Here is a 24,272-nt window from a genome sequence, read left to right as displayed (position 1 = left end):
ACCCCGCCCGGCTAATTTTTTTGTATTTTTAGTAGAGACAGGGTTTCACCATGTTGGCCAGGCTGGTCTCGAACTCCTGACCTCAAGTGATCCTCCCATCTCCTCCCAAAGGAGGAGTGATCCTCCTCCCAAAGTGCTGGGATTACAGGTGTGAGCCACTGTGCTTGGCCAGAAAGAAGTTCTGATATATGATACAACACAGATGAACCTTGAAAACATGCTAGTGAAAGCGGCCAGTCACAACCACATATTTACATTTACAATTTACATTTACAACAAATGTCCCGAATAGGCAAATGTATAGAGAGACGCTGAAGTAGATTAGCGGTTTAATCTGCGGAAGTGATGATGGTCTGAAGTCTGGAAATCTGTGGAATGTGAAACGGATCCATGGGGCACAACCATTAAATAACTGGAAAACGTTATCTTGTCAGAATGAGAACTAAATATCTCCAAGTGATATTCCATGCTAGAAGGATTTCAAAGATTCATTATGCTTATCAAAATAAGCACTATTGTAGTTGCTAATGGTTGTGGTGGTTTCATTGGTGGAGTATATATCTTCCTTCCATAGAGAATTTGGGTGAAAGTGAAGACAGCCATATGGTCCTATTGTTAAAATCTGAAGCTCCGGTTTTATTCAATTTTTGTTTCATGTTTCCAAATCACAGGTCTGAGCACTTTCTATCCACCCAGTCCTAAGCTTGATACTTGGAGGGATTAAATAAATGTTTAAGTTTTGCTCCTCAAGGAACATCCAATATGGGTTGAAAATTTATATCCATCGCTAGCAACACAGAACGGCTGAGCCATCCCAGCGCCACACAGTGTTTCTCAAATTATGGTCTGAGGACCACTGTATCAGAATCCCCCGAGAAGTGTGTTAAAATGCAGCAGTCTACTCTGCTGACTCTGAACCTCTGAGGGCAGGGCCTGAAATCGGCTTTTTTTTTTTTCTTTTTGAGACGGAGTCTCACTCTGTCACCCAGGCTGGAGTGCAGTGGTGCAATCTAGGCTCACTGCAACCTCTGTCTCCCGAGTTCAAGCAATTCTCCTGCCTCAGCCTCCCAAGTAGCTGGGATTACAGGTGCACTCCACCACACTTAATTTTTGTATTTTTAGTAGAGACAGGGTTTCACTATGTCACCCAGGCTGGTCTCGAACTCCGAATCTCAAGTGATCCACCCACCTCGGCCTCCCAAAGTGCTGGGATTACAGGCGTGAGCTACGTGCCCGGCCTGAAATTGGCATTTTAACAATCTCGGTAGGTGATGGTGATGCACACAACAGTTTCAGAACCACTGTTACATCATCCAATGTCAAAGCAAGTGGGTACAAGCCACACAGGCTTATATTTCCTTGTTTCTCCCCTCAGTGCCCAGTAGGGGCTGTATTGATGTTTTCCCATAAATAAGAATCAGGGAACAGAAGTTTCCTGAGAGCACCCTGACTTTAAAAAGAAGTTTAGGAATGAGTGCAGTGGCTCATACCTGTAATCCCAGCACTTTGGGAGGCCGAGGCGGGAGAAGTGCTTGAGCCTGGGAGTTTGAGATCAGCCTGGAAAATATAATGACACCATATCTCTACAAAAAATTTAAAAACTAGCCAGGCATGGAAGCACATGCCTATAGTCCCAGCTACTCAGGAGGCTGAGGCAGGAGGATTTTGAGCCTGAGAGGCAGAGACTGCAATGAGCCAAGATTGTGCCACTGCACTCCAGCCTGGACGACAGCAAGACCCTGTCTCAAAAAAAAAAAAAAAAAAAAAAAGAGGCCGGTCGCAGTGGCTCATGCCTGTAAACCCAGCACTTTGCGAGGCTGAGGCGGGCGGATCACAAGGTCAGGAAATCGAGACTATCTTGGCTAACACGGTGAAACCCCATCTCTACTAAAAATACAAAAAGTTAGCCGGGCGTGGTGGCGGGCACCTGTAGTCCCAGCTACTCAGGAGGCTGAGGCAGGAGAATGGCATTAACCCAGGAGGTGGAGCTTTCAGTGAGCCGAGATGGCACCACTGCACTCCAGCCTGGGCGACGGAGCGAGACTCCGTCTCAAAAAAAAAAAAAAAAAAAGAAGTTTAGGAAGGAGTTCTCTCCTTGCCAACTTTCCAACTGCTCTGCATTTCATAGTCCTGATTTTCACAAAACACTCTCTAAAGGAACATTATTTTTTTAAGCCTCCTTGTCTTCTAAAATCTTTCAGCTAGAGTAAAGTCATTTGGATGATTTCTTCAGGTCCATAGGAAATGAATCCCCCAGTGGTTTCCACAGTCAGAGCCTCCTGCCCTCGCTCACCTGCTGTTCGTGTCTCTGGTTGGTTTCAGGCAGAAAACTCTCTGTTGTCCTGCGAGCTGAAGATATCCCGGAGCTCCTGCTAGAACCACCCATATCTGCGCTTGCCCAGGTGACAGCAGCCCAAAAATATACCTGTAACATCTGAGGAGAGTTTGATTTTAATTTTTTAAAAACAAGAGAAGTTTTGGTCTATTGGTTTGACATTTCTGTAAATGCCTCAGAATGAGTGGTGTACGTTCTCCAGGTTCATAATTACCTTAAAAACAAAATCTTGAAGCTGCAGCTCCTGCTTGGTCAAGTGTCAGCTTCCCTGCAGGAAGAAGCCACTTGCCTCTGCTGGCTCTGATTTTTGAGTCCAAAATAGCTTATAGGATAAGAGATGAGATTAGAGCAAAACAGGTACTAGGGTAAAGGGGTTTTTCAAAAATGTGCACCTGGCCAAACACGGTGGCTCACGTCTGTAATCCCAGCACTTTGGGAGGCGGACATGGGAGGGTTGTTTGAGCCAGGAGTTTGAGACCAGCCTGGGCAACATGGCAAAACTCCCTCTTTACTAAAAATACAAAAATTAGCAAGGCATGGTGATGCATGCCTGTAGTTCCAGCTGCTCGGGAGGATGAGGTGGGAGGATTGCTTGAGCCCTGGAGGTCAAGGCTGCAGTGAACTGTGATTATGTCACTGCACTCCAGCCTGGGTGACACAGCAAGACCCTGTCTCAAAAAAAATAAAATAAAAATGTACATATATCCTCTATCACTTTTTATTTTTTATTTTTATTTATTTATTTTTTTACAGACAGGGTCTTGTGGCCTTGCTCTGTCACCCAGGCCGGAGTGCAGTGGCATGATCACAGCTCACTGCAGCCTCTACTTCCAACTCCTGGCCTTGAGCAGTCCTCCCACCTCAGCCTCCCAAAGTGTCAGGATTACAGGCATGAGCCACCACACCCAGCCAACTATCACTTTTTAACTATAATTTATATTTTTTATTTTATTTATTTATTTATTTTTGAGATGGAGTTTCATTCTTGTTGCCCAGGCTGGAGTGCAGTGGCACGATCTCGGCTCACTGCAACCTCTACACCCTGGATTCAAGCGATTCTCCTGCCTCAGCCTCCCAAGTAGCTGGTATTACAGGTGTGCACCACCACACCCGACTAATTTTGTATTTTTAGTAGAGATGGGGTTTCACCATGTTGGTCAGGCTCATCTCAAACTCCTGACGTCAGGTAATCCACCTGCCTCGGCCTCCCAAAGTGCTGGAATTACAGGCTTGAGCCACCGCGCCAGCCTTTAACTATAATTTTTAAAAGAAAAATTAAGATAATCTAGGAAGTGAACAGCTTTGGGCCCCCTTGGGCAGCTGGGCAGTCTGGGAGCCATGGGAACCACTGCTGGTCTCCGTAGTTCTGCAGCATCGCCCTGGTGCTGTAGAGATGTTGTGCTGCTCATTGGCGTCTGTGCGTTGATGGGGGCCCCAGGAGTCAGGGTCTGGTCTTCAGATTTTCCAGTTCAAACACGATGGAACCAGGACTGATAAGGTTCTGGAGGGACAACTCCCAGGCTGATTGCACGGCCAGAATGGCACCTAAATTAGTTTACAGAGGGCGATAACTGCTATCAGTTATGAACGCAGGAGACCAAAGTGCTGATCAGAAAAATGCTTGTCGAGAAATAGCCTTTGTACTGGTCTCTCTGCCCCAGTCCATGCTGTGCAATGCTTCTGGGTAATCTCCCAAAAGCACAGTTCTGACCAGTTACCTGCTGGGAAGCCACACTTCCGAGTGGGACGAATCCCACAGGACCCTCCAGTGCATGAACGTGTGGGCGTCTCTCTCTGTCTCTCTCTGGCCTCACCTCCTATTTTGTCCATGTGAGTGCTATGCTTGCTTCCTACCCTCCTGCATCCCCTACTGGACGTCCTTCCTGTCTTCCTGCCTTCCTCAAATCTCCTTCCAGCAAAATTTTCTCCATTGTTAATGTACACGTAACTGTGCTCTCCAGCTGAGGCCTCACTCAGTAACACTCCCTCACTCACCCTGATGCACTCTGTCCCCACCCGGACCCTTAGCCATTGCTCTAGACCAGTGGTTGCCAAGCTTGAGTGGGCATCAGAACCACCTAGAGAGCTAGGAGAGAGCACAGAGACCAAGACTTAATGTGGTGGGACCCACCTGGGCCTGCACAGGCATCCCAAGTCCCCAGGTGAGTCTAATCCCCAGCAAGGCATGAGAACCACTGGTGTGGGCTTCTTACAGCACTTCTAAATTTCTGCCTTCTCCTCGTGTGATTGGTGCATTTGCTAACCCTCCCTATTAAAGGTGTAAACCTCTGTGGATATTATTTATCTCTAAATGTGAATCCCTACCCACCATCCCCACACAGTGTGACTTTCAGAGGTAGGAACTCAGTGACGATGTGTTGTGCAGAACTGACAGACATAAGCAAGAGCTGCGAGAGTGGGCAGGGAATGCTGGAGTGATACCTGCCAGTGTGGTCTTTAGTGAACACTGATGACAGCTTGACTGAGAAAGAAACAGGGAGCCAGTAGTGAACCACTTATTAACCCATTTATGCCTGAGGCTGCAATTTTTTGAACTTTTGCAATCAGACCTTAGCGAAGACCTTGAGCAGTAGGATATAAGTAACTTCCACAGGCTTAGCATTCCCATAATGGAACACTAGGCATTCACAGAGCACTTGGTTCTGACCAGGTGACAGTAACCATTAGTCCTTGTCTTGAAGAAGCAGATGATCAGTGGGAGGGATAAGACAGGTAATGATCTAATCAGGCCAAGGGTAGACAGGTACGGCCAGCCAGGCTCGTGGAGGGGAGCGCAGCATTGGGGGTGTTGGCATGGTCCTGTGTAGACTCTGTGAATCTGAAGTTCTTTGAGCACATGCAGGCCAGAGACAGGGCAGAGGGGACATCCTCATCAGAAGTGTGGATGGGGGTGTCGACGACCAGGACCATGAGGGTTGTGCTTTGCTAAAGAGGAAGTCCCCAACGCGTACTCCACAGGCCCTAGCTCTTGGCCTGGCTAGGGATAACTGGGGGTGGACTTCAAACGGTGGCCTGAAATTAAAACCAAAACCAAAAACCCTGTAGGATTCACAGGGATGACTGTGGAGCCACGCGTGGCTGAAGGCTCCACCACCCCCATCCTGGCCAAATGTGAGGGTCTATGGAGGAAGCACCAGGGGCAGCACTGGCCTCTAACTGCCTCCCATTTCTGGCATACACACTCCTTCACGCGTTCATTTATCCATCAACACTGCGTGCTTTCTGTGTGCTGAGCACAGAGGCACATGGATGAGCACATAGGTGATGCGTTCCCAACAACATACAGGCACAGGCACCCCCCGCCCCCTACACACACACACACACACACACACACACACACACACACACTTTCTCGTTCCATCTCCGTCTTTTCCTTTGGAAAATCCTGCTTTGGAATATTTGGTTTAGTGATAAGGGGAGAAACAAAAAAGCGTACTTCTGAGAGGCTCTTAGTCTTGACAGTGCTTAGGTTCTAATGACCCTATTTAACTATTTTCAGGACGCGGTCGATTTCCTCTCTCTTGATTTGTCTTACGAATGCCAAAATGAGGCAAGTCTGCGGCAGAAGCTGAGTAAATTGCAGGTAATTTGAGCCCTTTTCCACATTAATGATGAATGCAGCGAAGGTTTCAGAGAGCAGATTAGACATTTAATGCTTTGGCTACTGCATAAACTGAGCTTCCATCAACAGTCAGAGACTGGCTGAGTTGTGTCTGGGGAGATTTCCATTGCAAGCATCCCTAGAGAACATCGGATGTTAGGCAGTCTTTCCTAGAAGGGATACGAGGGTTAGCTTGTTAAGGTGAATATTTACATAGATCCTCTGCTTGCTTGTGTAGAAATCTGCCGAGAATTGAGATTCTGGGGTTCATTCTGAGTTTTAAAAAGGCAACTCATCAATGGGGGTGATGGTTGCATAACGATAAGCGTCTACTTAACGCCACTGAACTATACATTTAATGGTTATGATGGTAATTATTTTTTTTTGAGACGGAGTCTTCCTCGGTTGCCCAGGCTGGGGTGCAGTGGCGCGATGTTGGCTCACTGCAGCCTCCACCTCCCGGGTTCAAGTGATTCTCCTGCCTCAGCCTCTCCAGTAGCTGAGATGACAGGAACACACAAACACGCCTGGCTAATTTTTGTATTTTTGGTAGAGGCAAGTTTTCACCGTGTTGGTCACATTGGTCTCAAACTCCTGACCTAAAGTGATCCACCCGCCTCGGCCTCCCAAAGTGTTGGGATTACAGGCGTGAGCCACCACACCTGGCCTGTAAATTTCTTCTTTATGTCTATTTTACCACATTTAAAAAAAAACAAACATTTCACACCCAGGTCTACTAAATCAGATCCCAGCCGTCTGGACCTTCCAGTAAGCTCAGGACTCCCTCCTGTACCCAGTACTGCTTTTCTCAAGTCTAATGATGCGGGCTTATTAGAGAAAGTATGTTAGGAGCCTCCTATCCAAATACCAGGTTTCTCTCTTAGGCTTGGTCACTGCTGTGTGACTTACTTGCTTCATTCCCTGGAGTCCCAACTATTCCCCTGTGACAAGGTCTATCTGATGGTGCCCACGTTTTCTCCTGCACCTTCCGAGTGCTGGCAGTATTCCTATAACCCTGGAGAGCTGCCTTCCTGTGGGCCTTTCCAAGGATGTCTGGCCACTGGTGTGCACCCACATTGGACCTCCTGCCTCTGCAGGTTTGGGCACAAAGCCACTCCCCACTGCTTTCAGCCTGTGCCTCCCATGAGGGAGGCAGAGCAGCCCCCTACACTCACCTGTGGTTTTGAATCCCACCATCTCCATCACCAAGGAGGACGGTTTACCTGAGGAATTATCCCTTTAAAGGCCAAGTTTGGCCAGGCACAGTGGCTCATGCCTGTAATCCCAGCACTTTGGGAGGCCGAGGCGGGTGGATCATGAGATCAAGAGATTAAGACCATCCTGGCCAACATGGTAAAAACCCATCTCTACTAAAAATACAAAAATTAGATGGGTGTGGTGGCACGCACCTGTAGTCCCAGCTGCTTGGGAGGTGGAGGCAGGAGAATCACTTGAACCTGGGAGGCAGAGGTTGCAGCGAGCCAAGATTTTGCCACTGCACTCCAGCCTGGTGACAGAGCGAGACTCCATCTCAAAAATAAAAATAAAAATAAAAGGCCAAGCTCAGGAATGTCAAACTGAGCTTCAGCTACATGGATCCTCCATTTTACCTGAGGCAGAGTGCTTGAAATGGACAAATTAGCACCAGTCCTATCCCAATGTCTGTGTGTTTCTAGCTGTCTGTGTAGTAGACACTGCTGCTTTTGTTATCTACAAATAATAAGATGATCTAATTTAGGGGTCCCCAGCCCCCAGGTGGAGCACCAGTACTGGTCCATGGCCTGTTAGGAACCTGGCTGCACAGCAGGAGGTGAGTGGCAGGCGAGCAAGCATTACCACCTGAGCTCCACCTCCTGTGAGATCAGCGGCCATATTAGATAGGAGCGCAAACCCTATTGTGAACTGCGCATGCGAGGGATCCAGGTTGCGTGCTCCTTATCAGAATCTAATGCCTGATAATCTGAGGTGGAACAATTTCATCCCCAAATCATCCCCATCATCCCCCCTACCTCCCCCAAGTCTGTGGAAAAATTGTCTTCCACGAAACTGGTCCCTGGTGCCAAGAATGTTGGGGACCACTGATCTAATCAAAGGTGACAGATGCAGCCACAAAGACATCTGAGTAACAGCTGTATAATTTTAGTGCTTGCTTATCCCAGACACCTGGGAGGCACTTCATTCTCACATCATCTCAACCTCTCAAAACACACCCTAAGGTTTAAACAATTTAACCAAGGTGGTGAGCTCCAGCGTTGGGATTTGAATTAGGGCTTTCTCATTCTAAGACACCACACTGTCTTTTCAAAAGAAAAATAAGTCTCACATCTGTAATCCCAGCACTTTGGGAGGTTGAGGCAGGCGGATCACTTGAGGCCAGGAGTTCAAGACCAGCCTGCCCAACATGGCGAAACCCCGTCTCTACTAAAAATACAAAAATTAACCAAGTGTAGTGGCACGAACCTGTAATCCCAGCTCCTTGGGAGGCTGAGGCACAACAATCGCTTGAACCCGGGAGGTGGAGGTTGCAGTTAGCCGAGATGGCGCCACTGCACTCCAGCCCAGGGGACAGAGAGAGACTTGTCTCAAAAAAAAAATAAAGAAAAAGAAAAAGAAGTCCAAGCGTTTGGAACATGATAATTTGGGTGGTATTTTTTAAATCACATATGATCAATTTCAGTTGTTTTTGTGAATGCCTCACCTGAACCTAAACTTGCTTGCTGCCCAGGGCCTGTGCTTGCGGGCTGGCTGACAAGGTTTCTGGGCCTTACGTAACACTCTAGTGTCTTCGAGGTCTGCTTGTGCCTGTGATGACTAAAGCTGCCTTTTGTCCTCCTCATGGAATTAAACCAGAGCTTGTTGCTAGGCTAATGGGTTCAGACACAGCTGCCATTTTAAAACCATCTCTGTTGTGTGGAGGCGGCGTGCCTCTGACAGGCAGCAGAGGCACTGCATGGCTGGTACTTGAGGATGTGATTTTCAGTCTCTTCCCTTTTTCCATCACAACATTTTTTTTTTTTAAGATGGAGTCTCGCTCTGTCACCAGGCTGGAGTGCCCCGTGGCATGATCTCAGCTCACTGCAACCTGCACCTCCGGGGTTCCAGCGATTCTCCTGCCTCAGCCTCCCAAGTAGCTGGGACTACAGGTGCCCGCCACCATGCCTGGCTTTTTTTTTTTTTTTTGTATTTGTAGCAGAGATGGTGTTTCACCATGTTGGCTAGGCTGGTCTCGAACTCCTGGCCTCAGGTGATCCACCACCCCCCTCGACCTCCTAAAGTGCTGAGATTACAGGCATGAGCCACTGCACCTGGCTACCACATTTTCAAGACACTTCTACCAGTGTCTGGGTAAAGCACTGAAACTTCAGTCTGTAGCTGGCCAGCCAAATAGTAAAACTCTCCCTGGACAAACTTAGCAGCCGTTTATAAATGTTCTGCAATGGTTTTCTATTCCTTTTACTTCCTTGGGTAGGGTTGGCCCCTCAGAGGCAGCCTCAAAGATTCGGAAATGACAGCTGACAACCCCTGAGCTGGAGAGCACACTGTTCCTTCCTGGGATTGTGGTCTCATGCCTGGTAGCATTTCCCATGCACAGTTACCACACCCAGGACAGGGAGAACAGCTGAGCCTGCCCTGAGAACAGGGGCTGAGTTGTGTCCACAGGAGCCTGAATCGCGCTGCCCACCTTCCCGGTGTCCCCTCCCTCCCTGTCCCGGAACCCCACCCTCCCCTTGAAGGGGCCTCTTCCTGTGGGCTGCGAGGGAAGAGGGCGAAAGCAGGGCAGGGAGGAGCAGGCACCTGCTCCCATTCCCACCCTCTCCCCAGAGCACCTGCACAGCCCGCTCTGAGCCTCAGGGGCCCTCAGCGGCCACTCCCCAACGGCACACAGCTGTCTGAGGGCCTGAGAACAGCCTCAAGCCCAGAAATGAAGAGCTGCGGCACACCCCAGGGTTCTCGGTTCTGCAGGAGGCACACAAGGAGGTCCCCCATCCACTTACCAGAAAAAGCTGTGCTCCCAGGGAGTTCTCCGCTTGGCAGAAGGCAGGCTGGGAGCCTCCGAGGCTCCTCTAGCTCTCCAGCCTTGGGACATCACCGGCTGCCTTATGGCATATCCGTCTTTCAGGAAGGAGAAAACCCTTGCTTCCCTAAGCACGCCACCCTGGGTCGTTTGTCCCCACTGCATTGACCCAGCACAGGGAGGGATGAGGACTGTGTGGAGTCACAGCTCCACTAACTGCGCAGTCATGGGCAACCCGCTCGGCCTCTCGAGCTTCTGACTCCCCATCTGTAAAGAAAGTCACAGGTGGCTATGAGAAAGTAGAGACTATGCCTGGCTCCTTTTAAAGTGGTTACTATTGGTATCTTTTGGTAGCTTTTAGTTGCTCAGAGGAGGAAAAAGTTACTGTGAGTAAAATGACCAAACTCCAAGCCCCACAAAAAAGGTAATTTAAAGTGAAGTCAAACAGCATGTCAGCCCTGAGACGTTTTCCTTGATACTGAAATGGCTAGAAATAAGAAGAGGAAATTACATTTGCTTCCCTTTTAATGATAACAGCTAATATAACTTTTCTTTTTTTTTTTTTTTTTTTAAGATGGAGCCTGGCTCTTGTTGCCCAGACTGAAGTGCAGCGGTTCACTGCAACCTCTGCCTCTTGAGTTCGAGCGATTCTCCTGTCTCAGCCTCCCAAGTAGCTGATATTACAGGCATGCACCACCAAGCCCAGCTAATTTTTGTATTTTTGATAGAGACAGGGTTTCACCATGTTGATCAGGCTGGTCTCAAACTCCTGACCTCAGGTGATCCGCCCGCCTCAACTTCCCAAAGTGCTGGGATTATAGGTGTGAGCCACCACACCCGCTGGGCTGCTGTAACTTTTTGTTTTGGAAAATTTCTAACATCCAAAAGTAAAAAGAATGATGAACCGCTACGAAGCCATCTCCAGCTGCAAGAGCTATTATTGGCTCATAGCTAATCTTCTTTCACCTAACCTATAACTTCTATCTCCCAAACTAGATTTTTAATTAAAAAAAAATTTTTTTTAGAGACAGGATCTTGCTCTGTCACCCAGGCTGGAGTGCATTGGTGCAATCATAGCTCACTGCAGCCTTAAACTCCTGGGCTCAAGCGATCCTCCTGGCTCAGCCTCCCAAGTAGCTGGAACTACAGGCATGCACCACCACACCCAGCTAACCACACTGGATTATTTTGAAGCAAATCCCAGACATCCATAGATATGGCAATGGTGGCCTCTTAACTAAGCTTCTTAAGTAGCACAGGCTCTGGATGTGAGCAGTGGCCTTGTTCCTGATCCTAACACCGTGCCTGGCTCTAAGAGGTGCCCTGTAAGCCTGTGATGAAAGAAGAGGTGAAGGTGGGGGTTGGTGGGGAGGGTAGACTATGTTATTGAAAATTGTAGATCTTTCTCCTTCAGAGTCTAGAGTCGGCTCCTTTAATTAACTGAGATACTTAGAGGTCATTTCCAAAGCCAGAGTAAGTGCCGCAGCTTCTCATCTTGAAACTCTGTCCCTGTTATCAAGATGCTTTCCAGGAGGCTTCAGTTCACTTGCTGGTCCTTCTCTTTTTCAGACCATTGAGCCAAAAGTGAAAGTTTTCATCTTCAACCTAAAACTCCCGGACTGCCCCTCCACCATGAAGAACCAAGCCAGTCTGCTCTTCAGCCTTTTTGAAGGTGAGTGGGCCATTGCTGAAGAGGTTTTGAGTGACATCTGGTGCACTGGTGTGCTAGGTAGCAGTCTTGAAAGTCCGGGGTTCCAATGGGAGGAGGAGCATGGGAGGAAGGCTAGTCTAAAAGCCCACCCCAGATTGGGTTAGTGTACTATGCCTTCCTACTGATGGTCCCTTGCAACCATCCCCCATTGACCCAAGAAAGAGGAGAGGTTCGACACAAGGATGCCTCTTATGGACATAAAGATAGTTAGGCCTCAGCTGTGTGTTGTAAGCATGGAAACTCATCTTTGCCTCCTTTCATTACCTCTCCCTCCAAGGTCTCTCATCTCTGCTCCTCTTGGCAGGGCTTTCCTCTGCCCCTCTCTCTCCAGCCAGCCCTCTCCACTTACCCTTGTTCCGTGTCCGCATTATCTCAGTTTGCACATGGCCCTGGTGGGTATCTGACCAAGATGCTAAGAACTTTCAAGTGTAGGACTCACAGCTCAAGGGCCATCTTCCTAGTGTCTCTTAGTTCAAATTCTTGAAAGTGAATCTGATTGTTGGCCATGGATCAGGAGGCTGCTTCTGGTCCAATCAAGTCAGGGGAAAGGTGGGGTCTATGATAGCATTGAGGCTGGCAGTCACTGGAGACTCTGCAAGAAGGGAGGAAGGGGCAGAGGGGAATGTGCCTGAGGGCCCTGATATTCAGGTCTGTCACTCTTGTCCATAGGTCAGAGTATGGGAGAAGTCGGTAGTGTTCTTTCTACCACTGTGTCTTAGTCTGTCTTGTGTTGCTATAATAGAATACTCTAGACTGTGTAATTTATAGAGAAAAAAGGTTTATTTAGCTCATGGTTCTGGGGACTGGGAAGTTCAAGATCAGGCAGCCACATCTGGTCAGCTTCTGGTGAGGGCCTCATGCTGCATCCTAACCTGGCAGAGAAGTGGAAGGGGAAGGAAGTGCCTGCAAATAGATAAAACACCAGAAGCAGCCTCACTTTATAACAACCACTGTATGGTAACTAATCCAGTCCCACTAGAATGGGAACTCACTCACTCCCTGGAGACTGCACTAATCCCTGAAGGCGGATCCCTCATGACCCAAATGCCTCTTAAAAGTCCCATAACCTCTCAACAATGTTACACTGGCAATTAAATTTCAACATGAGTTTTGGTAGGGACAAATCACATCCAAACCATAGCACACCTGGACCCCCTCCCAGCATTGGGTTGGCTCCACAGGGCCCCTGAAGTTCATCCATAGATATCATTTAATAATGCTTATCTGAACTCACCTTTGATGGCATAACAATTTCTGTTCTTAGATCCCACCTCTCTCTAAGTGGTTAAAATTGTACCTTTTCTGTTTATGCGTATTTTACCACAATTTTAAAAATATTCCACCCCTTTCTGATCTTTGAGTTCTTCTAAATCAATTGTTCCCAAAGTTGTGGTCCCCAGACCAGCAGCATCAACATTAGCATCACCTGGGAGCTCATTAGAAATGCATATTCTTGAGCCCTACTTGAGACCTACTGCATCAGACACTCTCGGGGTGGGACCAGCAACCTGTGTTTTAACAAGCTCTACAGATGATTTTTATTCACATTGAAGTTTGAGAACCACTTTTAAGTAATAAGTAAGTAGAATTCACTTCTAAGCTTTTAAAGTCCTTAGCTCATGGTATTTTCCAAAGGGGCTTGGAACCACTGCTTGGAGTTTGGGTGTGTTGTATGAGTGAGGAAAACTGTTGATTTCAGACTTGCGTGTTCTTAGTTGGCATTTACGTAGAGTTAATTTAATTTCTTCTCTTACAGCCATAAATAAAGACCAAGTGCTCACCATTGGGTTTGATATTAATGAGTTTCTGAGTTGTTCATCAAGTTCCAAGAAAAGGTAATGTCAGGTTGCCTACTGAACTATCAATAACTGATATTTGTAGAATACTCTGTTTCTTTTACATGTATAATCTTATAGGACTGTTGTCATCAACTCTTGGGCCACCAAGTTGATTATTGCCATTCAATTGATGAGAAACAAAGACTCAGAAAGAAAGTAGGGAGTCTCTTACTGAGTGGGACTCACGAGGTTCTGCTTTCTCATCTGTCAGTTCGCCCAACTGTGCGCAACTAGCATGATGGCTCACACCTGTAATCCCAGCACTCTGGTAGGCAAAGGTGGGAAGATTGCTTGAGTCCAGGAGTTCAAGACTGGGCTGGGCAACATGGTGAAACTCTGTCTCTACAAAAAATTACAAAAATACAAAAATTAGCCAGGCATAGTGGTGCATGCCTATGGTCCCAGCTACTTGGGAGACTGAGGTCGGAGGATTGCTTGAGCCCAGGAGGCAGAAGGTGCTGTGAGCCGAGATTGTGCCACTGCACCAGCTAGGATTTGAACTCCTGCCTTCTAGTTTAAGATCTTGCTGGAGACAGTGTGAGCTTGTGGAAGAGTGGCCAGGTTAAAGATAGATCTGACCATCCCGCTGAAGTTACATGATGAGTAAGAGAAATGGGTTCTCTGTGCCCATTTCCTCAATATGAAGGGTGAAACATCCTCCCTGGAAGGAGACAGCATAGACAGGAAAGCCAGCTGTTGCTGCAAGCCAGATGCCTAACTCGACAACATTCTAGGGACAGAGGTTTGAATCTATGGTGGGGTTGTAAATAATATCTTACTGAGTGACTCAAGTGCCAAAGTTTGCAAATGATATGCTTTAAAAAATTAGAGCAGATTGCCGGGGCGCGGTGTCTCACGCCTGTAATCCCAGAACTTTGGGAGGCCGAGGCGGGTGGATCACGAGGTCAGGAGATCGAGACCATCCTGGCTAACACAGTGAAACCCCGTCTCTACTAAAAATACAAAAAAATTAACCGGGTATGGTGGCGGGTGCCTGTGTTCCCAGCTACTCGGGAGGCTGAGGCAGGAGAATGGTGTGAACCCTGGAGGCAGAGTTTGCAGTGAGCCGAGATCGCACCATTGCACTCCAGCCTGGGTGACAGAGTAAGACTCCATCTCAAAAAAAAAAAAAAAAATTAGAGCAGATTTTGAGGTTGTGCCCATAATTACATTGCTTTCATGCACACATATCCCAATACGCTCTTGAGTGAATGAGAAAAGAATGGCATGGTAGCCAGCACTGGAAATTGCCCAGAACCTCAGTGCTCCTGGAGGGATGTTACATGCATGAAGTTCATGCACCATCCCTTAGGGTGGGACAAAAGCTGGAGACAATAATTGACTTCCAGACCTTCAGCTAGAGTTCTCTTTGTCACTCACCTCTGATATTTCCAGTGCAGCCCTGTTCAGGGTCATTCAGTGCCAACACCTCTTTGTACCTTTCCTCTTCAGTACTTGACTGTCCTGAGCCATATCCTCCTTCTATTGTTCCATCCTCTCAATCCACTTCAAATCAGCAGTTCAGATCAACAGACCCACAGCAGCAGCTGTACCTCAGGCTTTGTGTGGCAGTGCAGACTTGCAATAGACAGACATGGGTTACCACTGCTTCCTGACACTTGGAGTCAGCCAAGAAGGACTGGCTGTGGCTTCACAAAAGAAAACTCAAGAAGCCGTAATAAAATGGGTTCCCTGAAAAGCCAGTGATTACAAGTGACACCGGCTCGGAGGTTCTCTCAGCACTTGGTGGTGCTTTGCCTGAAGGGGAGGGCCAACACAGGCTTACATTAAACGGACAGCCAGGGGCCCCTACTCAGGAGGATGTAGTTGGAGAACCCACTGAATGCAGGGGCGGTGGGTGGGGAGTGATTCAGAAATGACTAACATAGTTTTCTCCTTCAGAATTCTAGACCTTATAGGGGAGACAGAGAGGCCCCTGAACAACTCTCACATGAGAATGTGGCAGGAGACACACAGCACTGCACCCTAAAAAAGGGAGAACTTAGGAGCCCTGGGTGTGGAGCCTGAGGTGCCATCATGTGCTAAATCCCTCTCCATGGCCGGCAAACCCAGGGTTCCCAGCTCCAAGCCTGTACAGCAAGTTCTGTTTCATCCCAGGGCAGTTTATTTGTTTCCTCAAAACTCTTCATGCAATCCAGGAGGACAGAGTCAGGGCCAGGAGGGCTGGGTAAGAGCGAGGTTCGGAGCAGCGGATGCTGTGTTTATGGGCACCGTGGATACGCAGAGGCTGAGCACTGAGGGGCCGCGACACATCCCCAGCTGCGATCCACAGTTGCATATGTTTTGGGATCATCTACAAAGGAAAGGATCATTTCCCTTTCCCCCTGATCTAGCAAATGTCAGGGAGTTGATGCTGAGTGGAACAGAAGGCTCTTAGGTTGGGAAGACGCCTCCTGCAGGGTGACCCGGCCCCAGGCTTCGCTTTTTGAGAGGAAGATCCCTGTGCAGTGTTCCTGTCACTTCTCCCAGTTCTGCGCTGTGGGCCAGCCTGGTATAGGCGCCATCGGCTCTCCACACGATGGCTGTGTGACAGGGAGATGCTCTTGTACTCCATGTCCTTTTCCCCAGGCATGTGCCACACTCCTCAAGGCCGACCTCTGCTGGCTGTAATTTGCAGCATGCATGCTTTCCTGCCTGCATGACATGACTTATTGACTGTGAAATCAATTTAGAAGTTGGCAATCACAATTGAAAAAAAAGAAAGAAAAAAGAGGAAAGGAGAGTGGGAGGGAGGAAAATGGACTAGAATAAAATAGAAAATATCAGACCACATTTTGTATAAATGCAGCATGCACTTTTATGTGATGTTTTATTTCATATGCATATACATATGTACACGCATATGCATGCACATAAACATGTATGTGTATGAGGTTAAAAGCACAGAATCTGCTCCACCACCTGCAAGCTGTGTGCGAGGAGAAGTTACTCATAATCACCAGGAATCCAGGCTCCTTTGTTGTTGCTTTGTCACCTTTAACAAGGTTTCTACCTCATGGTTCAGGATGGATGCTTGAGCTCCTACCATTATGTCTGAAATCCAAGCAGCATGAAGAAAGGAAGCAGTAGCCAGGACTGATATTCAACTGGTCCACATCAGTGTACTTCTGTACCAGCTGATAAATAGCTGCTGGCTCCCTGAAATCAGGAAGTTTTCCATTTCTTTTTTTTTTTTTTTAGACGGAGTTTCACTCTTGTTGCCCAGGCTGGAGTGCAATGGCGTGATCTCAGCTCACCACAACCTCTGCCTCCCGGGTTCAAGTGATTCTCCTGCTTCAGCCTCCTGAGTAGCTGGGATTACAGACCCCCACCACCACGCCTGGCTAATTTTTTATTTTTAGTAGAGACGGGGTTTCCCCATGTTGGTCAGGCTGGTCTCGAACTTCTGACCTCGTGATCCACCTGCCTCAGCCTCCCAAAGTGCTGGGATTACAGGCATGAGCCACCGCACCCAGCCCCCGCTTCTTTTAGTCTCAGTTTCCTCCTGTGTAGGATGAGGATAAATCATTGTAGTACCCATCTCATAAATTTGTTGGGAAAATTAAATGAGATAATACACATCCATTCTTATTACAGTGGCCAGCACAGAATCAAGGCTCAATAAATTGGAGTCATTGTTATTATTAGCTATGTTTTACAAATAATGAATTATAAGAAGAATAAAGTATGGTACTAACACTGAAGACAATATTCAAGGGCAATCTAATACAGAGAACAGTAGCATTGTTCCTGTTTTAACCATGAAAGAGCAAGAATCACTCACCTCAGAAGGGGTAATAATAATAATAATTTTCCCATCTGCCAGTTACTTCCTGCCCATGGCTTTGCAGATAGGACTTTTGACTCAGTGTTTCTGGAATCTTTTCTGATTAAACACAGTAGTCATCTGTAGGGGGCATTTGTAACTGCCAGCGTCATTCATTATTATGTCCCTTTTTGTCCCTTCAATCCCGCAGCATGTCTTGTTCTCTGACTGGCAGCCTGGCCCTTCAGCCTGACCAGCAGCAGGACCACGAGACCACGGACTCCTCTCCTGCCTCTGCCTATCAGAGAGTCTGGGAAGCATTTGCCAATCAGTCCAGGGTGGAAAGGGATGCCTTCCTGCAGGATACTTTCCCCAAAGGCTTCCTCTGGGGTGCCTCCACAGGAGCCTTTAACGTGGAAGGAGGCTGGGCCGAGGGTGGGAGAGGGGCGAGCATCTGGGATCCATGCAGGCCCCTGAACACCACTGAGGGCCAAGCGACGCCAGAGGTGGCCAGTGACAGCTACCACAAGGTAGCCTCTGACGTCGCCCTGCTTCGCGGCCTCCGGGCTCAGGTGTACAAGTTCTCCATCTCCTGGTCCCGGATCTTCCCCATGGGGCACGGGAGCAGCCCCAGCCTCCCAGGCGTTGCCTACTACAACAAGCTGATTGACAGGCTACAGGATGCGGGCATCGAGCCCATGGCCACGCTGTTCCACTGGGACCTGCCTCAGGCCCTGCAGGATCATGGTGGATGGCAGAATGAGAGCGTGGTGGATGCCTTCCTGGACTATGCGGCCTTCTGCTTCTCCACATTTGGGGACCGTGTGAAGCTGTGGGTGACCTTCCATGAGCCGTGGGTGATGAGCTACGCGGGCTATGGCACCGGCCAGCACCCTCCCGGCATCTCTGACCCAGGAGTGGCCTCTTTTAAGGTACTTCCCATCCCTGCAGCTCCTACTAATTGGAGGAGAAAGGACATTGGCTGGAAGAAAGTCATTTTCTCTGTTTTCTTCCATCAGCAAGCCTTTACTTTTTGTTCTTTCTTTAAAGGAAATCAGGGGGAGGGAAGGAACCATAAATTGTTAATCACCTGGCCAGGTGCAGTGGCTCATGCCAGTAATCTCATCACTGTGGAGGCCAAGGCAGGCAGATTGCTTTAGTCCGGGAGGTCGAGACCAGACTGGGCAACATGGCGAAATCTCGTCTCTGCAAAAAAATTACAAAAATTAGCTGGGCATAGTGGTGCACGCCTGTGATCCCACCTACCCAGGAGACTGAGGTGGGAGGATCGCTTGAGCCTGGTATGCAGAGGCTGCAGTGAGCCAAGATTTTGCCACTGCACTCCAGCCTGGTCAACAGAGCAAGACCCTGTCTCAAAAAAAAAAAAAAAATTGTTAATCACCTTATTTTGTCCAGACACTCTACTGGTACTTTTAAAATATAATAGTTATTACATACTCAGAATAGCACTGATGGATGAGTGAGGCTCAGACAGGATAAACAATGTGGTCATGATGACATTGCTAGTGAGTAGCCAGGTGGAAGTCAGGATTTGAGTCCGAGTCTTCTTGACTCCAAATCAAGTTCCTCATGTCAGTGACAAGTGACAGAAAGCTCAACCCAAAGTGACTTAAGCAAGGAGAGAATTTACACATTCAGGAGGTTGAAAATTCTTCATTTAGCCTGATCAGGGTGGAATTTGATCAGAGCACAAGCGATGCCACCAGGACCCAGTTCTCCCTCTCCTGTTCCCCTCGTTGGCTTTATTCTTGGGCTACTTTGCAGCCAGATGGCAGCAGCCCTGTTTCTGTTATTTCATGACCAGTAGGGAAAAAAGCTCAGCTCTTTTCTGTCCTTCCCAACAGAAGTGTCCCTGTGTCTCATGGTCTCTCAGTGGGTCACATACCCACCCTGAACTCATTGCTGGGTCCTGGCCAGGGGGCTGTGACAACTGACTGGTGTGGGCCGAGGACCCATGCTTTACTCCTCAATACGCTCGCTGAGAGCTGAGGAGGCAGAGAGGGAAGAGGCAAGGAGGCACTGGCTTTCCAGACGCCAGTCAGGGCATCGTTTCAACAAGAAGGGGATGTATACACTTGGCACAAAATTTTAAATGGTTATAGGTCTTTTCCATTATTTCCCTTTTGCTTCAGAATCTCCCAGAAAACCCGCCAGCTTTCTTTGGCAGCGTTCTTCAGGATGGACGTGTTAGTCTGACTTTTCCCTGTCACTGTTTGGGTTCCGTTCTTAAAGATGAGTATTTCCGGCCGGGCATGGTGACTCACACCTGTAATCCCAGCACTTTGGGAGGCCAAGGCAGGCAGATCACCTGGGAGGTCAGGAGTTCAAGACCAGCCTGGCCAACATAGTGAAATCCTGTCTCTACTAAAATACAAAAATTAGCCAGATGTGTTGGTGGGCACCTGTAATCCCATCTACTTGGGAGGCTGAGGCAGAAGAATCACTTCATCCTGGGAGGCGGAGGTTGTAGTGAGCCGAGATTATGCCACTGCACTCCAGCCTGGGCAGCCTGGGTGACAAAGCGAGACTTTCATCTCAAAAATAATAATAATAATAATACTATTTCCTGTGCCCCATGCTAGGTGTTAAAGAGGGGTCACAGCCATGCCCTGGACATGTTATAGCCTTTTGAGGAACATGACACTAACACACGTAGCAAAATTACAGAACTCTTCAAAAAGACCATTACTAGGGTGAGCTGGAACATCATGAATAAATAACTCAATGAAATGTCAAATGAAATCGTAGCACATAAGTCAGAGCTTCCATTCAGCTCTTGAACAGCAGGTGACTGCACATATGGAGCCATTCCACCACCCACCTTCTGAAAATGGAAGGTTTGAAATCTTCTGTTACACTCCTTGTTGTAAAACTTATCTAAACCTTTTCTTCTTAGGCTTTTCTTTCCCTTTGAACTGTGGCTCTTGAGATATCTTTACAGAGACTTTGATGAGAAAGTCCCCTTCACTCTTCTCCTTCAAGTCTTCCCTTTATTTATTAGTTCAATGTTAGAATACCATTGTCTTAGTGAGCTTGAGCTGCGATAACAAAACACCATAGACTGGTGGTTTAAACAACAGATATTTATTTCCCAGCATTCTGGAGCTGGGGAAGTCCAAGATCAAGGGACCAGCATGTTTGGGTTCTGGTGAGGGCTCTCTTCCTGGCCTGCAGGCAGCCACCTTCTTGCTGTCCTCATATAGGGGTGGTTGGAAGAACTCACTGGTATCTTTTCTTATAAGGACACTAATACCACCACCATGAGAGTCCCATCCTCACGACCTCCTCTAAATCTAATCACCCCTCAAAGGCCCCATCTCCAAATACCATCACATTGGGGATTAGGGCTTCAACATATGAATTTTGATGGGGGAACTAATTCAGTTCATAGCAACTATTAAGGAAAAAATTTTTAAAAATGTCTTGGGCCAGGCGTGGTGGCTCACGCCTGTAATCTCAGCACTTTGGGAGGCTGAGGCGGGCAGATCACAAGATCAGGGGTTCGAGACCAGCCTGGCCAACATAGTGAAACCCCATCTCTACTAAAAATACAAAAATTAGCCGGGCATGGTGGCGGGCACCCGTAGTCCCAGCTACTCCGGAGGATGAGGCAGGAGAATCGCTTGAACCTAGGAGGTGGAGGTTGCGGTGAGCCGAGATTGCGCCACTGCACTCCAGCCTGGTGACAGAGCGAGACTCCATCTCAAAAAAAAAAAAAAAGTCTTTTATTATTTTAGAGTATTTCCTTCCAGTCTTGGCTTCTTTGCATTTATGTTGTCGTCACAGGGCACCTCAGATTGTTGCTCACTGTTTACTTGATATCATGTCATTAGCACTTTTCCCTATTATTAAGCAGTCGTGATGACTGTTTTTGATGGTTGTCTAATATTCCACTGAGCTCCCTTCCTGACACTGGCTAATGTAGAAGAAAGACATCCTTGCTTTTGGGAAAGGAGCACAGTTTGCCATTCAAGTTTAGAACTCAATTAAGGACGAATATTTGGGATGTGAGAAGCAGCCAGGCGTTTTAGTGATTATGGCATATTTTGACATGAAATTCTTCAGAGGTAAGTGTCATCCTCTTCAGATGATAAAAAGGAAAAAAGGAAAGCAAGCTAAGATTTAGCAAGCTCACTCCTGCTCTCTGAGTTTCTGCTCAGTGCCTTATATACACGTATTTAATCATCCCAGATGGATCCATAATTACCCACTTCTTGCCAACAAGTAAGCTGAAGTTGAGAGAATAAATTGTCCAAGTTAACAAGTTAGTAACAGAGTCAAGATTTAAATCTAGGCTTGTTATATTTCAGACACCCTCCTTTTGCCCCTACTTCCCACAAAAAGCTGTTGCTGTTTGTAAGAGCATGAGTTAAGTCTACAAAGAAACTCCTAGTTTGGTTTTTCTTCCGAGATTCCATTAAATAGAAAGAAGAGCAAATAAGCAAGAAAGAGCCGTCCTCTCCCTTGTATGCTAATTAAAATAATCCTCCCCATGGACTAATTTCTCAAAAAGCACTTATTAAGGACAGAGGCAGAATAGCAGTGTGGGTAACAGTAACAGGCTTGGGATCAGACTGCCAGGGGCTTGTTCTCACTTTACTCCTGACTCTTGGCCTTGTGAAGTTACTACACAGCTCTGGATCTTGTTTTCCCCATCTCTATAGTGGTGATAATAATTGCACCTGCCATATGAGGTTGTGGTGAGGATTACATGAGAGAATTCATTAAGTAGTAGGTGCCCAATATATGTTAGTTGTTATTGTTAATGTGGTTGTTGATGCTGTTATTTTGTTGACAATTTTGAAGAATTGCTGTTGACTTGTTGACTTTGTTGATGATATTGGTGTTGACTTGTTGACATTGTTGACTTGATATTGTTGACCTTTTCACATTGGTGTTCACTTGTTGATGCCGTTCATGTTGGTATTGATGTTGTTGACATCAACATCGTTGATATTATTGACTTGTTGACATTGGTTTGGATTTCTTGACATTGTTGACTTGTTGACATTGTTAGTATCAGTCTTAACTTGTTGTTTATGTTGTTAACTTGTTAACTTTATTATTGACTTGTTAACATCATTGACGTTAGTGTCAACATTGTTATTTGTTGATGACTTGATGTTAACATTAGTGCTGATGTTGTCAATATTGACAATGTCAATGTTGTTGTTGTCTGTATTGACTTGTTGACATTGTTGTTGACTTGTTATTGGTTCATTAGTCCTGTTGTTGTCATTGTTATTATTACTAATCACTGTATTTCCTTCTTACTTTTTCACAAGGTGGCTCACTTGGTCCTCAAGGCTCATGCCAGAACTTGGCACCACTACAACAGCCACCATCGCCCACAGCAGCAGGGACACGTGGGCATTGTGCTGAACTCAGACTGGGCAGAACCCCTGTCTCCAGAGAGGCCTGAGGACCTGAGAGCCTCTGAGCGCTTCTTGCACTTCATGCTGGGCTGGTTTGCACACCCCATCTTTGTGGATGGAGACTACCCAGCCACCCTGAGGACCCAGATCCAACAGATGAACGGACAGTGCTCCCATCCTGTGGCTCAACTCCCCGAGTTCACAGAGGCAGAGAAGCAGCTCCTGAAAGGCTCTGCTGATTTTCTGGGTCTGTCGCATTACACCTCCCGCCTCATCAGCAACGCCCCACAAAACACCTGCATCCCTAGCTATGATACCATTGGAGGCTTCTCCCAACACGTGAACCATGTGTGGCCCCAGACCTCATCCTCTTGGATTCGTGTGGTGCCCTGGGGGATAAGGAGGCTGTTGCAGTTTGTATCCCTGGAATACACAAGAGGAAAAGTTCCAATATACCTTGCCGGGAATGGCATGCCCATAGGGGAAAGTGAAAATCTCTTTGATGATTCCTTGAGAGTAGACTACTTCAATCAATATATCAATGAGGTGCTCAAGGGTAAGAACAATGGATGTGCCAGTGATTGGAAGGTGGGTGGTACTTCTCCAAGTCTTCACAGTTTCGTTTAATAAGACAAAGAAAGTCTCCTAGAGAAATGGAGCCAAAGAAAGCATAATAGTGGCGAGTCCTTCACGTCAGCTCCCTAACTCTCTTTCCCAAGGTTCATTCATGTCATTCACGTCTTTGCTCCTGTGGTTTTTTTGTTTTGTTTTGTTTTGTTTTTGAGACAGGGTCTTGCTGTGTTGCCTGCTGGAGAGCTGGAGTGCAGTGGCATAAACATCGCTCACTGCAGCCTCAAAGTCCTAAGCTCAAGCCAACCTCCCACCTCAGCCTCTTGAGTAGCTGGGACCACAGTGCAAACCACTATGCGTGGCTTATTTTTTTTTTTTTTTTAGACATGGGGTCTCTTCACATTGCCCAGGCTGGTCTCAAACTCCTGGGCTCAAACAGTCTTCTCACTTCAATCCTCCCAAAGTGTTGGGACTATAGGCATGAGCCACCATGCCTGACCCAGTGTCCTTATTGCCTAGAATACCTCCCTCTACATTCTGCCCATCTGAGTCCTATGCAGTCATCAAGCCTTATTATCTTTTTTTTTTTTTTTTTTTTTTAGAATCAGGGTCTTGCTTTGTCACATAGGCTGGAATAGAGTGGCATGTTCATAGCTCACTTCAGCCTCAAACTCCTAGGCTCTAGTGATCCTCCGGACTCCAACCCATTAACTCTTCCCTCATTGCTCCAGCCACACTGGTCTTCATTTGCTTTAATTGGCTATAAAATCTACATTCTATGTCATTGATTTTGATCCAATTGATCCACATCTACAGTCTCATTCTTACCTAACATACTATTTCATATTTCTTTTTATTCCAATTGGAAAGGTATGGCAAATAGATTTCATCTCACAGGTCAGTCCTCAGTTAACCCAGGATGTTCTTATCTTGAGCTCATTAACTTAATTACATCTGCAAAGATCCTTTTTCCAAATAAGGTTATATTCACTGGCACCACGGGTTAGAATTTAGACATA

General features: G+C 47.2%; 1 protein-coding gene across 1 annotated transcript in view; it reads left to right on the top strand.

Moving 5' to 3' along the window:
- LCT (lactase) overlaps window positions 1-24,272 on the top strand; it is a 53,801-nt gene that overhangs the window by 5,625 nt on the left and 23,904 nt on the right. The window contains exons 2-7 of the mRNA XM_019022146.4: window positions 2,323-2,402; window positions 5,856-5,939; window positions 11,542-11,644; window positions 13,440-13,518; window positions 17,499-18,219; window positions 22,594-23,239. Coding sequence (XP_018877691.2) covers window positions 2,323-2,402; window positions 5,856-5,939; window positions 11,542-11,644; window positions 13,440-13,518; window positions 17,499-18,219; window positions 22,594-23,239 — 1,713 coding nt within the window. The remainder of the gene's footprint in view (window positions 1-2,322; window positions 2,403-5,855; window positions 5,940-11,541; window positions 11,645-13,439; window positions 13,519-17,498; window positions 18,220-22,593; window positions 23,240-24,272) is intronic.

The sequence above is a fragment of the Gorilla gorilla genome, chromosome 11 (genome assembly GCF_029281585.2).
Source record: "Gorilla gorilla gorilla isolate KB3781 chromosome 11, NHGRI_mGorGor1-v2.1_pri, whole genome shotgun sequence".
In the NCBI taxonomy this organism is placed as follows: Eukaryota; Metazoa; Chordata; class Mammalia; order Primates; family Hominidae; genus Gorilla; species Gorilla gorilla.
The sequence above is the reverse complement of the archived record's forward strand: the minus strand, read 5'-3'. Positions and strand labels throughout refer to the sequence as shown.